Raw genomic sequence first — 15847 nt, forward strand, 5'->3', positions numbered from 1 at the left:
CCAGGAATAGGAGAAGAGGCAGACAACAAGTTTTGTTGATTTTCTAGGTAAGAACTTCATTTGCTATGGAGTGGTTCAAACTCTGGATTTTGCTGAAGTCTCGAAGACAAAAATAATGGGATTCTTACAATGTGGTGGTAATAAGAGTTAGGCATGAATTTCAAAGGATAGTGTAAGCATGTTAAATCTAAAAATCTTCGTGACAAAATATTGTTGTTTTTCATAAAGTTAACAGCAGGGGGCAATGTGCTAGTATTATTAGAATTCTCTGTCAAACACAGGGTTTCTGTTTACAAATAAGCATTGGGAGAAGTCTCCAAAAATAGGGACACTTTAATTTGCTGTTGAGAGTAATCACGGAAGCACTTAAGAGGTTTTCTTATTTAATAAGCCCTTAACCAGTCATCTGGCATTCGAGTAAAATTTTGAACCTATTCTGGTTTCCATGAATATGTTTAGACATTTATACACAGACATACAATATTTATATGCACAAAAGAGGTGTGCATGCCACTGTGTCACTCAGTCAGGATCTGTTTCATGACTCAATGAAACAGTGATGCAAAACTAAAATTGGGCTGTCTGTCTTGAGCTGATTCCTGGATGTCACTTCTGTATATTTGCTAGAAAGAGGATATGCAAAAATACCCTAGGGTTTAGCACATAAGATTGAGGCAACCAGGTTCAAAGTGGCTCTGTGAGGCGCCAGTGGAGTGGAGTGGGGAGGGATGCTTTATTTCCAGAGTCCTGCTATCCTGATCAACCTTTCCAGGCCACACTGCTCCTATGGCCATAATCTTGGCAGATCCTTCCCAAGAGTACAACCTCTGCTAAACAGGAATTGTTCTTCACCTTTTCCTGCCTAAAAGGTTTTATCATAAGAAAGTGGGTCCGATACAGCTCTAAGCCCTTATTTATTGTGAATACTGAATGAAAGTCACAGAGGAAAGGAATAATAAACTAATTTGCAATATTCAATTTTCTTAAGACTAATTTTTTTTTTTTTTTTTTGAGACAGAGTCTCGCACTGTTGCCCCGGCTGCTATGCAGTGGTACGATCTCAGCTCGCTGCAACCTCCGCCTCCCGTGTTCAAGCGATTCTCCTGTCTCAGCCTCCTGAGTAGCTAGGATTGCAGGTGACTGCCACCATGTCCAGCTAGTTTTTTGTATTTTTAGTAGAGACGGGGTTTCACTATGTTGGCCAGGCTGTTCTCGAACTCTTGACCTCGTGGTCCACCTGTCTCGGCCTCCCTAAGTGCTGGGATTACAGGCATGAACCACTGCGCCCGGCCAAGACTAATGTTCTTATAACTCCATGAGTGGATGCATAGATAGTGGGATGGAAATAAAAAATAAGGAGGAGTAATTCCAACAGCATATTCCCCCCTAGTGGGACTTAAAAAATTTTTTAAGGCAGTATGTTGTCTTGAAGGTTGTTAAGACTAAGATGAGAAGTTGTTAATAGAAACAGTATAAAAGTACTATCTAGAGAAGGTTGTTGAAAGGGTGGCAATGTTTGCATGGATTTGTTCCCTCACCAGCAACAGGGGTTGGCCCTGGGCTACCAGCCCTCCTCCGCATCGAATGTACTGTCCTCCAATGTGAGACCCGGGTCCCGCCTCTGCCATGAAGAAAGCTCGACTGGCTCTTTTAAAGCTCTGAGCAGCCACATTCCAAAAATAAGAAAGAGAGGAAGGGAGAGCCCGAAAGAACAGAATGGAAAACTTGAATTCTGTCTTCATTCTTGTAGTCGCACCTCCTCCACCCAGAGCACTGAGTAACCAGCAATGATCCCAGGGAGGCCTGACCTCTGGGAGGGGAAGTCAGTCATGCTGAGAAGTAACCAGCCATCAGCTCAAACAACCTAAGAGTGGTGAATTCTGCCTTAATATTTCCCGGCATCTAGGAAATGTGATCCTAGAGGAAAAAAACATACCACCCAGTGATGCCACACTCTCATACTTACTCTGCTCACAGTGCCGTCCCATAAATCCAGTGCGGCAAGTACACTGCCCGGAGATGTGGTCGCAGTCAGCTCCGTTTTGACATTGGCATATCAGTGCACAGTCTTTTCCATAAAACCCTAGAGGACATCCTGTGGGAGGAGGGAGGACAGCAGGAGTCAAGAGGCTGCTGAAGAGAAACATTTGGAGGCTCGTGCCTCCAACATATTTGTGTTTAAACTTGAATGACACTGAGCCATCAGAGAATACAGTGAATAGTACATATCTCAGCTTGCCACAAGAGCTTCTTTGAAGTCCCAAGACAGGGCTCTTGCAAGGAGGTTGTAATTCATAAGCAGGAGGCAGAAGAGTTTCATTCCTGTCAGTGTAACCATCTGAGGCAAGACTAGTGCCTTCTAAAAAAACATCCCTTCGATCCTGGAAGAATAGGACATTTCCTTTCATTCTTTCACATTTCTACTAGAATCCTAGACTCAAATTCCAACGGACTGAGATGGGTACTTTATATTAAAATTATCTGTATGCTTTTACTTGTAGTACAGAACATCTCTCTATTGTTGCTACTAGCCTTGTCCACTGTATCTGTTATTAACTTAGATAATATCAACTTCCCTGAAGAGGTGTACTAGAATGCTTACCTTAAAAAACAATTATACTTCACAGGTGCTTTGTAAAAAGCAATAAGCCTTCACACTGCTGCATAATTTTCAATGCTGAGACTGGCGACTCTCTTGAGCTAAAGACACCCCCAAATTCTGTTGGCTTACGTGCGCTGGCAGCTGCCCTGCAAGAGTGTCTTGGGGATCTCTGGGGTGATGAAAGATTCAATGCAGGCTGATTCAATGGTTGTTTCCAAATATTACATATGCTTTTCATTTTCTCATTTTCTTATGGAACTTTCAAGAAGCAGAGGCAGTGCCCAGATGCCAGGACGCACTGATGACCCCCTGCTGTCATGCATTTATTTAGCACCTACTCTATGCCAGATTCTTTTCATGCATTCTCTTGTTTAATCTTTACAGCAGGCCAGAAATGCAGGGATGGATATTCCCATCCTGTAGACAGGAACTAAGCCCCAAGTACCCTAAGTCACACAGCTGGCAACTGGCAGGGCCATGATTCAAACGCAGGGAGGTCTGGCTCCGGACCCCATGTTGCTCCCACTATATCATGTTACTTGCACTTGAAAAAGGGTTCTCTGTTTGAAGCACGTTCTAATTTTAGAATTATAAATAATATCTTACAAGTACCTTTCTCTAAGAAGTTAAACAATATTTACAGATATACGAGCTCTGAAGAATATGCTTGGGCCAGTCACCTTCCTTGCCAATTATCCTTTTCAAATCTTGGTTCAAGGTCTACATTCTCTTCTAGAAAGTTTCTAAAGACTTTTTCAGCCTATTCCTTAATTACGTACTCTAATTAGTATTAAATAGGAATTGCTTAATTTCAGACCCATCTTTCCTCCTCAGCTTCTTGCTATTATTTTAAAATATATGCTATTATTAGTACTTAATCATAACACATGCCTTCCTGTCTTGTCTCCTTTATTCAACCGAAGGTAAGAAGGCAGAGAATAATCTTCCTTCCCCACTGATGCTCAGCTTTGGAGTAAGTACTTTGCACATTATATCCTATCATGCTAAAAGCCTTATGGAAGAAAAAATGGTTAGGATGCTATGAAATACAAAATGGGGAAAAGAACTAGAGCAGTGGCTCTCAAAGCATGGTCCCAGGCTGGCATTACTACCAGTTGATAAAAATGGCAATTCTCAGGTGCCAGTCCAGACCCACTGCTCCGGCTCTCTGGGATGGGACCAGCTTCTGTGTTTGTTGTGTACTCCAGGTGATTCTGAAGCTTGCTACAGTATAAAAACCATGGAACTCCACCTTTTCCAGGAGCACACATTAAATCAGGCAGTCAGGCTTGTTGTCTTCACTACCTTTCTAATCTTTATATCCTAACTTTTGTGCTGTTAGAATAAAGAATTGAGAATTTGATCCATGTAAATATGGTTTGGTTAAAGGAGAGAAGAGAAATAACTCACACACCATCACACAGCATTGCTCCACCTCAGTGTCCTGATAGAACCTAGAGAGAATACTTGGAATGTAGTAGCTCTTAATCACTTAGAGAAATTTAGATGTCTACAGGTCGTTAGGAGAGGGAAGTACTCCAACCTCAGGGACCTTTTTTGAGTTCCAGTCACGCATGAGGAGGGTGAGGCTGTTTCCTCCTCGGACGAGGCTCCCCTTGGTGAGCCTCAGAAGGCTTGTCACTTACTCTGAGTGCAGTAGAGCCCTGTCCAGCCAGGAGTGCATTTACATTCCCCATCGTAGGCACTGCAGAAAGCTCCATTGTGGCAGTTGCAGGTGTGGATGCAGTTTGGGCCCCAGTGGGCAGGTGGACATGCTGAAATTACAGGTGTGGAGAAGTCCATCAGAGCTCTGAGGCCAATACCAAGTAGGGAGAATTCCATCCACCCCTACACATCTCCCTGCATGTGAGAGGTTAGCAGTGTACATTAGGACTAAGAAAGCACGCTGCTCTGAATTCTGCATCAAATCCCAGATGGCCATGCCGACTTCAACAATGACTGTCATTACTGACATATGTATTCATTTACAACTGCAGAGTGAGGTGGCTGGGGCAAAAATCACCTCAAGTTTACAGATTCATTTATTAAACAGACACACATTCAACACCTATTATGTACCCAACACTCTTCCAGGCACAAGGAAGATAGCAGAGGACAAGACAAAGTCCAAACCATCCTCTGGAAGCTTGTATTTTGGTAAGGGAGGCAGGCAAACCAACCAACCAACCAAACAACCAACCAACCAACCAAGTGAAAAATCAATGGTGGTAAGTATTATGAAAAAAACATAAAGAGGACAAGGAAGACAATAATTTTGGGAGCTAGTTCTCTGAGGAAGGCCTCTGTGAGGAGAGGACATTTGAGCAGAGATAAGGTGTGGAAAATGACTTGACTCAAGAGAGGTTAAAGGACCGAAGGCCATGTAGCTCATGTTCACAATTTCTAAATCCTGTACTCTTCAGTCTACTCTAGAGTTGCCACTTTAGGCTTCTTTTAAATATTGAGGTTCCCAGCGGTATGTAAAAATTGGTTTCCTTGTAAAAACTCTTAATTGGAAGATGCAGAAAATCATACAATTAAATCATTAGGGGTCACTGCCGATTGAAGAGACATCAGAAAGTCAGATAAAGTATCTGTGAAATAATAACATGAGATCAGGGGGTAAAATAATTTCATTGACAAAAAATACTTTTTATTCATATTAATACTTCAGGAACATAATTGCATAAAAGGAGGACCGCCTGTAATTTCTATATGGCTACCCCGTAGGGAATGTGGACCAATAAAGACAATCAATAATACATATGAAGTAACTTTATAAATGAAAAAAAATTCTTCCATAATTATGTGCACTGTTTTTGTCCAAGAGCAAGGGGAAAATACTAGCTGACACTTGAGGTCTCGAGTGAGCATTAGAACAAATTTTCTAAGTACAACACCCTCATTTTACAGCTGAAGAAACTGAGGCCACAAAAGGTTAATAGTGACTCGTACAAGGTCACACAGATTAATAACAATATTTGCTATTTGTTAGACAAATACAGCTTCCCTCTTTTAAAGCCACAGTGAGACTCAGTGAAAACTATTGCAGTGTCTAGCCCGTCTGATGCTCAGGGAAGCACTCTTTACCTAAAGCAACCTATTCCTTAGATGATATTTAATCAGCTTTTGTAAACCCATTTATGTTCACGATATAGTTTTCTGAAGTAACCCACTGCCATTAGGTTTTTCTCCCTATATTTGTTATGATCAGAGAATGGGAATAAGCATTACTCAACTTCATATTCCCAAAAGGTAAATGTAGAGATAGTGCTTTAAAAAATCATTTTCCCAAAGACACCTGCCCCTTTAAATGTACCCCTTTAAGTTTTCAAAGTCTGTGTTTTCACTGTGAAGGACTTTGCTCTCTTTAGACAGGCTCACAATCAGCCAGAAGAAATATGAAGATGGTTCCATAGAGTCCATAAGGGAATCAATGAAATCAATGATCCCCAGGAGAAGCAAAGGCTTTTGCCAAATAAATCAGCTTCCTGTGGAGTGATTATCGGGGCAGGCAACACTATAGTCTCCATTCATAGTTGTGTTTCTATTTTTGTTCCTTTCAGCACATTCCTCCTCCAAATGAGGAAGGGACGAATTTCCAAAATAAAGACTGCTTTTCAAAGGAGCAATATAAATCAATCATTTTATGACAATGATATTGGACCTTTTACTCTTCCCAAATCCTGTTTTTCAGTATCTATTTATCAATCTGTCCATATCCCCAGCTATCCGTCACAGCTCTTGCAACACATGTAGATTTAAACAGACTGATTTCTTCTGAAGTGATGCCCCCAGAATGCAGTGAAATCACATCGCATAACACTTCCTTCACCAAAGAGCTACACTTCTGAGATTTATTAGCTCTGTTCTCTTATTCCTAAAAAATGGGGTACAGCCTGGACTACTAACGGAAAAAATTAACATTCAGAAAAAAGTCTTCCAGCAAAAAACATATTGCTCATCAATTAGTATTTGCAGGTTGCTTGTAACTGTGAGGTTTGAATTAAATTATCAATAAAGCACCATGTAAAATGACTGCACACAGTAATTCTTTGATTTCTCTTATGTGCATGATGGGGGAATTCAATATAAACTGAGAGTGTTTCATAAAATTTATAATGAATGAAACCAGATTACCCCATACATATGCTATTCCTTGGTCAAAAGTTGAATACTTTTAGACATTGCCCTGACCCTTTCAAAACATTCATGAATGACTTATAGTCAATGTCATTTTTTTCATGACATGGGTGCTCTAAGAGTCATCTATATAGTCCCTCATAGGGTCACACAATTCCTGTCTGAAATCCAATGGTGTGGAAGGCACTTGGGTGATGCCAACGTGAAGGTAAGCATATTAGGTGAGCAGTTCACTCTGGTTCCCAATAGGTTTCTAAGGCTCACATCATTTAATTCCATTTTTTCTTTCTCTGTAATTAACTCTCCAGATAAACACAAAATGAAGAGATAAACTTCTAAATACGGCTGTTTTGCTTTATATCAATGGACGATGAATCACTGAAAAGTGGATAAGCAAAATGTTACATATTTAGGTTCTTTCCAAGACATTATTTGGATTAAACACAGGACCATTGCATAGAGGTCTTAATGGGAAAAAAAAAAGAATTAAAAAAAAGGAATTTAAAGTAGAATGTGTCTTTTAATTAGTCATATATTCTTTCTTGATTATATAAAAACACTCATACTTCAATCCTAAAGAATCTGAAAACAAACAAATAAGAACAGTTGATTAATTGTTCTCAAACAAGACTTACGTTGAGAGCAGTCACTGCCGATCCAACCGGGATAACACTGACAAGATCTGTCAATGGGGTTACAGGTTCCGTTGTTGGTGCAGGTACAAATGCCTGCACAGTTTTTCCCAAATCTGCCACTGGGACACACTGTGAATAAGCTATAGGTCAGTAACTCACAATCACAACCCCTCTCACAGAACCCTAGAATCTTAGCACCGGAAATGACTTTAAAGGTCACAGGCCCAGCTGCTCATTGGTAGCTATCTCTGCTCAACAGCATCCCTCGTCTTGAATGGGCTCATTTTTACAAATCCATGAAGCCAAAGATTCTCATTACGGCATCACAAACCAGGGGACATCATTGTACTTCTAGAAATCTGACTTCACGACTTCTTGTTCTGGGAGTCAAACATCCTTTCTCATATTGATTGTTTATGGGACGATGTGTCCAGCTAAAACTGAAGAGTAGCACAACTCAAGAATAAAAACGTTTTGCTGGAGTGGCAAGCCAGTTTTTCCAAAGCTCCAAGTCCTCTCTGAGAAGCTGCAGACACAGCACAGCAGAAGACATTCCCAGCAGACAGCTGAAAACATGGCCTTCAGGAAGGCCAAGGGGAGGCCTGAGGACAGGGCGTGCTCATCACCACCCAGCTGTCCGGGATGCTTCGTGCCTTACCTTCGTTGCAGAGGGCACCTGTGAAGCCAGGCAAGCAGTCACACAGGCCGGTGACGTGGTGGCAGGGCCCGCTGCTATGAACACACTGTGGGCATGTCTGGCTGCAGCGATGCCCATAAAAACCAGGGGAGCAGACTGAAAATAGAAGGGAAATCAGCAGTTATCCTTCTGAGATGCGTCTCTCTTGCATTCCAGATTGGGATCTAGTTAAAGTTTTAGAGGTTAAAAAGCAAAACCTTAAAAAAAAAGTAAGAACGATACGGAGAATTTTCCAAGTAGAAAACAAGAACAACGAAGGAACAAAGGAACTCTTTAATAAGGAAAAGAAGTCACTAAACTCTGAGTTTCTTGCGAGCAAGCAAATGTCTTAATCTTCTTTATTTTCCCACTTAAGGCCCCAATTAGCTTAAGGTTTGGCATAAAGCAGGGGCTCCAGAAATTTTCATTGAATAAAGAGATTAAAAAATTGTAATACTAATAAGTCTCAAATAAGCACTCTCAAACTATTTATTGATCCTTTATTCTTTAAGAGTCATTACTGGCAATAAAAATAGATCGACAGTCAAAATTTGAAAGTTTTTCCTCCTCAAAATGGTCCAGGTTAATGACTGTAGTCGAAAAGTGATGAAGCAAAAGGCTGTATACTTAAGTTGTTGCCAATATATTATTCAGTTTTAAATATAGGATAACTGCATAGAATTCTTATGGGGGAAAAGGCAATTTTAAAAATTAGAATAGTGTAACTTATAATTAGTCACATATTCTTTTTTGATTGCATTCACTAAAAGATTAAGTAAACTCTTATGGATCCTTCTCTAACTCAGAAGTCTTAAGGACCAATGTCAACAGTCTCCTTTTTCAACTTTGCAATTCCATTTTCCCCATAGCACTGATTTTAAGACTACTAGCAGGATGAATGATTTGCCTCAAGGTTTGGCTGATGTTGACGTCTGGTAATTGAGGTAAGGCCAATGCCAAATTGCTAAATAAAATATTTACAGGTCAATGAATTTCTAGAACACCATTTGCAAGCTTTCAGGAAGGATGAAGAAATATATCCTGATGGTTGTGCCAATGAGGCAATGAAGTAATTATTGAGAAGAAATGGTTAAATCCCCATCTGTTAGGTTAGTTCTGAAAGCTGGAAAGAATGAAGCTCTTGGGGAAGTGCTCTCAACACAGTTCTGCAAAGGACAAGTGAACCATTACACTCTCTTTTGCCTTCAAGTGCAACAGGATATCACTATAAACTGAGAGGTAGAACAGAGATCATTATTCTGTACATGGTGCCCAGGGAAGGGAAGGTGGAAATTACTGCCTAATGAGACACTTACTCCTCTGACAAGTGGTGCCGCGGAAGCCTGGTGCACACTCGCAGATGCCATCGTCAGGGGAGCACGAAGCCCCATTTTTACAGTAGCAGGGCAGGGAGCAGTTGGGGCCCCAGCGTCCCTCAGCACACACGCTGTCACAGTGGACACCTGTAATAATGCACATGGGGCAAGGCTGAGTGAGAGGCGGTGTGGAACTTCCGCAGATACTAATTCAAAGATGAGGACTAAGCTCACAGTACTAAACCTGAGGATCACGAGCAGCAATGAATGGCGAGTTATCACCTTATACACATCAGTACACAGTATCATCATAACATTAAAATAATACCCAGAACAATTTTCTATGGAGTCACGAAGAAGGAATAGCACACTTTTGTTATACTGATTTTTATTCTTCAGGAGGAGGGAGCAAAGTGGAAGCCCAAAGGCTCTGTCTATTGCAAGTAAAATTTATCAACAATACGATATATTTTAGCCTTGGTGACTTCCTCCTCCTCCTTCCATTCTTTGTTTTCATAGAGAAATAAAGTGTAAAAGGATAAGGCAATGCACAGTTCCATAAAATGTTTTACATAAAGAAAACCCTCCCCTGGATTAAACAAATAAACATAATCTTAAAATAACTTGATGGTGCATTGTGCAGAACAGAAAGATGTACTGACACGTGCCACCAAATTCCTCCTTAAAAATCTTATCTGACATTGGAGAGATATTGGCAGAATATCACAACTGACATTATTTGTAGCTGTTGTCTATGCTATCAATTATTATGAAACTGTATGCAGGTGTTTAACTCTCATTTTAAGTATTGAGAAACTTTAGAATTAACAACAACAACCAAAAAAATGCCAAAAGGAAACAGAGAGGAAAGCCAAGCTTGCAAAAATATATCTAAAACCAGGTTTTATTTGAGATAAATAAAAGTCTCTTCTGTATATTCATATTGGAAATACAATAGGGGCCTCTTTCTTGCCAGAATTCTTTACAACTCAAAGAAATCCTCTTCACATTGAAAGGCAATAAGTAATAATTAGTAGTGAACTGGCAGTTGCTGGCCTCAGAGCAAATGAAAACACATTAAGAGCAAGCACACACACCCTCCCGGATTCCAGAATACTAACAACCACCCAGCACCACGATGCTGAGACGGTCATGTCTTGTGTTACAGTTCTGACTTCTAAAGTAATCAGGCAAAAAGTCACCACAGTCTGAACCTTAATATGGAAGCAGTCCCAAACTATAACATGAATGTTGCTAATTGGTACGCCATTTCTGGTGAACACCGGAATAGCAGAATAGCAAGAAGATCCACTGTTTACTCTTTCTGTTTTTTCCTTCTGAAAGTCTCCCACACGGTAAAGGCCATTAAGCAGCAAGAAAGCACGCAGACCTCATTGTGTCTAGCTTGACTTTGATTTTATTTGGACCGTGGGCTGAAGAAAGGAAACCAGGTCTGTTCATAAACCAATTGGAGTTTATATATTTCCCACAGAATAAAATATGAAATCTGGGCCTACTACGTTGATTTTTTTCTTGCAATCATGAATATATTATCTTTTTTTTTTTTCAAATCTCTTTTGAAAAACTGAGATGAAATTGCAAACTCTACCCTCCCCAAACGTGATACATCAGCCACAGAATCTTACCTGGAATTTATATCCACATCTATACTAGGCAGAAGCATCAAACATATTAAGCAGTAAACTACTTCAAATTAAGTCTGCAAACCTAAATTTTGTTTTGTGAATTTAAAGCAAGTACCAACAAGGGTAACCTGCTAAATGCTTCACTCTCAATTCAAATTCAGGTCCTAGACTCTGACCGTGAGCCAAGACTCCTGCTTAACAACAGCTAAGATGGGGACACCTGTTTATCACAGAGACTTAGACAACCAATCCAGGGCATTTTGGTCTGGAGCCATCAAGGCAAATCCCAGTGAAGATTTCGAAGAAGTGGAAGCTGAGTAATTATCTGGTTAATCTGACTGATCATCATCCTGAAAAATTAGTCCTGATTTTTTATGCTTTTTTGTTAGGGTGGGGACTTGGGGGAGACATAAGATTTAGCCATTTATGATGACTTAGTTTATCAACTATTTGCCAAATCACTACTTCAAATTACACTTAATAAATTCAGTTAAGATGGAATGGAGTACACTTTAAGTCAAAAGTATATGCTGCTTTTTTATAACATAGGTTATCATGATTTACGTATAGCTTAGCCCATTCTCAATCTGAGCATGTTAAGAAAAACGACTACAGGCCAGATAGGCAAATCTGAGTAAAGAGATCCTTTCTTTCATAACTGATTCCTCTTCCCTTAAGAGGTTTGTTTAGCTGATTAGCCTAGCCATCAGTCATAATCAACTATATCCTGGTAATGTTTGTATAAGTAACAAGGCCCACCCTATAGCAAGAAGATCAACTGCAGACATAAGCTTGTTTCATATGGTTTACCCATCATTTCATTTCCAGAGAATCATAGCAAAGTCTATAGATCATTGATCAAACTTTCTGTGTCCAATCATATAAGCATCTTTCAACTGTCTCAAGCTTACTTGAAAATAACTTTTATCTTAGAATTGCAAAGAAATGTTTCCTTTGAATATAAATTATAAAAATTCTATTACCAACCCCCTCCTAAAAAATTCAAGTCCTTTTATTTTACTCTATCATCAGTAAAAAATGAGTCAGCATTTTGCAGATACTAATGCCTAATCTATGTGAAGATAAATATCAAATATGTCTCAGTTAGGGGGCAATTCCAGGGAAAGGTGTGGAGTTCTCTTTCCTCCTCTTGCTGCACCCTCTTCTCCTATTGCTGCTTCTGCCCTTCTGGTCCTCTGTGCCCTCCTGGTTATTTTTCCCTTCATCTTACAGTCAGAAAAGGACAAGATACATTTATTATTGGTGAGTAGTACCTTCTCTGGAGAATATTGATATTCTAAGACAGCATGCATTCTAAAAGCCTAAGAAATAAATATCTAATTGTGGAATTTCGGGCAGTAAGTATCACGAAGAGAGTGTTGGGTAACTGTTTCTCTAAGTCGCACCAGGTATATGACTGCTGATGTGACTTCCATGTAAGGATAATCCTGAAATGAAATATTCTCCAGGATGAAGAGTTGTAAATTTTACTTTAACCATTATTTCTGTCTCTCTGTGTGTACATGTGTATTATTTATATTTATCTCCACTTATTTTCTGCCAACTTTGCTAGAGTCCTACAAAACATCTTTTTGTTTCCTTGTTTATCAAAGGCAGAAAAGGAAACCCAACTCAGCAAACATTCAAGGGATCTGGCCAGCTACTGGCTTGCTGGTGAGAAGTTTTCTTAAAAATGTAACTCCAGGGTGATAATGACTACAGAACAGGCACACCCCGCTCTGCCTGGGGAGCATGATCCAGAACAGAGGTAGCTTGTGAAGGGAGAAGAGGACTGTAGGCTAAAGGAACACTGGCTGCAAGGCTCAGAAGCCCAAAGAAGTGTCTGTCCTTTGGGAATTGCAAGTGTTGGGTACAGCTGAAACTCAGGGGCTGGGGAGAGCAGGTGAGGTATCTGGGCAGCCAAGCGGTGGCCACATTGAGTTGAGCCAACAGTGCCATGCTATAGAGTGTGAACCTCCCGCTGGTGTTAACAGGGACCAAATGAACAATTTTAAGAAGGAAGGAGCATAACTAAATTTGCGCTTTATAGGAGGACAGAAGATGGCCTGAAGATGTTGAGCCTGGGAAGAAAGAAAACCTGTCAGGTGCTCTTTTACCTGGGGAACCCCAAATGGGGGTAAAAAAAAATATGATCAAAGTGACAAGGCATGAACCTAAGTCAATGTCAGCACAGATGCAGGGGAAGATGAATTCTGGAGAGATATAGAAGAACATGCAGATGACGACTCCCCTCCGATTCTCCACCAAAGGTAATTAATTCCGGCAGCTCCCTGAGGGAGAGACAATGCCTGTTTTTGCTCACCATAGCACCTAGCACATGGGAGGTGTTAAATAAATATTTGTTGAATGAATCAATAAGCATAATTCCTCTTTCCTATATGATATTCAGGACCACTTTCCAATGGGATGGAGCAACCACATCATTCTTTGCTTTCCTGAATAAGTCTTCACTCAAACCAGGAAGCCCAACATATTTATAGGTTGTGACCCTTCCCTGCTAAGGAGGTGGAGATGTCTGCCTTGCTTATTTTTGAGCAAATATGCATTTGGGGGCTCAGGTCTGTGTTTTTACATGTAAGCCCAGATTATTAGGCCATAAAAGAATTATATGACATCTTACAGAAATTCCTTCAGAAGTTTTAGCAAAAAATAGATAAAAACTTGAATAGTTCAGGAAACAACTTCCTAAAATATTGGGAAGAAGGGGCAAAATGGGAAGGGGGTAGGTTTAAATCTGCAGCCATCTCTGGTTCAATGGGAGCATTTCTTTTCTGATAAATGTACTAATGCTGATAAGGAGATCTGTAAGGGACTGTTTTTGCCAGGACTGAGGACAAAGAGCTCTTTGATAGCCTTCACAAGTTGCTAGGCAATGGCTGAATGATCGTGATAAACTTCAGCTAAGCAGCTCTAAAGAAATGTTCGTGCAATTAATGCCTGATGCATTATGCCAGCGGCCTCAATGTGAAATCAGCATTCACTGGGCATTTGTGATTGCATGAATGCAGTAAATAAATCATCTGGGGTGTCATTCTTTCCCCTCTCATAGATATAACCCCAAATCCCTGTCTTACTTAATTGCTTATATTCCTTATGCCAGTATTCCAATATTTGGAGCAATAGTGAATGAAGAAAATTATTTTGATTCAATGTCTAACTCCTGGGCAACAAGCTATTAAACGTATATTAGAGCAAAGAGAGATATTTGTTAATAATAATTGGGCTTGGTAATTATAAGATGGAAGAAATACAGTATTTAGTCACAACACATTTTCTGCTTTTCTAATCCTTTGACCAACAAAGCAGTGATGTAGTGTAGTGTAGTGTAGTGTTGTGTAGTGTAGTGTAGTGTAGTGTAGTGTAGTGTAGTGTAGTGCAGTGCGGTGTGGTGTAGTATAGAGAAGTTATTCACTGGTATATCCATCTCTGCCGATACAGTGTCTGTCTTGATGCAATGTGAGCTTCTGCAGGATGGGAGTTGGCATCACTTCCTCTCCATGTTTCCAGCACCCAAGCATTGTGGTTGCATAGAACCTGGAGACACTCAACAAATGGTTGTTACACCAAATCTTTCTATTTGGGTACTATGGATTTTAAAGATCCAGTAAAAAAGGAATCTCCTTAATATAGTTCAACAAAGTTGAAAAATGTCTTGATAAGTCATATAAATCAGAGATGTTAGCCTTTGCAGTTACAAGACAAAACAAATTACCAGACACCATGGCCTGCCTGAGTCTGGACCAAGATAAAAGCAAGCAGAAAGGATTGCTAGGCAGATAGTGGAGCTTTGGCTTTTTCTGTGGCCTTTTTTGGGGGGGGGAAATGAGCCCCTCCCTTCACTCTCACAGCAGGGGCCCAGGCTTCTGCTTTTATATGATCCCCTCCCCCAGACAGACAGACATATACATATGAACCTGCAGACACACTCTCCACCCCTCAATACCCAAAAGGGTCAGATAGTGAGTCATTTGTACTTGTGGCTGATTGGGTGCAGGCATGTAAATTAAACTCATTTGACTAAAGTTATTATCTCCAACTTGGATTTGCACTTATATGTCACTGGACAAAGGAAGGTAGGTCTCCCCTTATTTTAACAATTCGGGCATCCCTTAGCTGCATGAGACATCACCTCAGGACAGATTAGTCCCTGAAGTAGCAGCTCACTCACTCAGCTGATCAAACTTGGTGTTTGTTAAAACATGGAGAGGAGAACTTTCCTTGTGGAGAGAGGCTGAGGCCACTGTAGGCCTAGTTCTGCTTGCTGGGAAGAGTGGAAAAGTGGGCTCTTCTCATCAACTTGCCCACAGGACTCCTCCTTCCAATTCCACCCCTCCTGGCTGGGCTCAGATGAGCCCCCAACCTCTCCTTTTATTCTCCTTCCCCTCCCCTTACAATTATACCACACCTTGCTAGTCTCTTCTCTCTTTCTCAAGACGCCTAGAGTTTGATTAGGTGTCCTATTATCCTTTTTATCTGTTTAGCATTTAACTTTTTTATTCTGGTATAAACACATCCTTAAATCTCCTCTTCTCATTTGCCATTGATTATGTGGTTTCTGTCAAAGAAATGCACCCCAGACCCCAAGCTCTTCAATAACTGGAGTAATACAACACAGCAGATGCCAGTATGCAGACCATAATTGCCACTGCCTGCCTGGGTCACCAGGGCAGACAAGGCCACCAAGTAAGGTTTTGCAAGTTGTGCACTATGCAAGAGCCCCTGGCCAAGGGGCTAACTTGGGGCAGAAATCCAGCTTGCACTTCATGTGCCAAGGAGTACATCCTGAGGGATTTCCAAATCTTTTCCAA

General features: G+C 40.6%; 2 protein-coding genes across 5 annotated transcripts in view; one reads left to right on the plus strand and one right to left on the minus strand.

Annotated features, from left to right (window-relative positions):
• Window positions 1-15847, plus strand: part of C6H5orf63 (chromosome 6 C5orf63 homolog) — a 471154-nt gene that overhangs the window by 69382 nt on the left and 385925 nt on the right. The gene's annotated exons all lie outside the window — the stretch shown is intronic.
• MEGF10 (multiple EGF like domains 10) overlaps window positions 1-15847 on the minus strand; it is a 396429-nt gene that overhangs the window by 16479 nt on the left and 364103 nt on the right. For all 4 annotated transcript variants that reach the window (XM_050795753.1, XM_050795752.1, XM_050795755.1 and 1 more), the window contains 5 exons: window positions 9373-9519; window positions 8039-8173; window positions 7381-7509; window positions 4249-4377; window positions 1967-2095 (listed from right to left, as the gene is read on the minus strand). In XM_050795753.1, coding sequence (XP_050651710.1) covers window positions 1967-2095; window positions 4249-4377; window positions 7381-7509; window positions 8039-8173; window positions 9373-9519 — 669 coding nt within the window. The remainder of the gene's footprint in view (window positions 1-1966; window positions 2096-4248; window positions 4378-7380; window positions 7510-8038; window positions 8174-9372; window positions 9520-15847) is intronic.

Source organism: Macaca thibetana, chromosome 6 (assembly GCF_024542745.1).
Source record: "Macaca thibetana thibetana isolate TM-01 chromosome 6, ASM2454274v1, whole genome shotgun sequence".
In the NCBI taxonomy this organism is placed as follows: Eukaryota; Metazoa; Chordata; class Mammalia; order Primates; family Cercopithecidae; genus Macaca; species Macaca thibetana.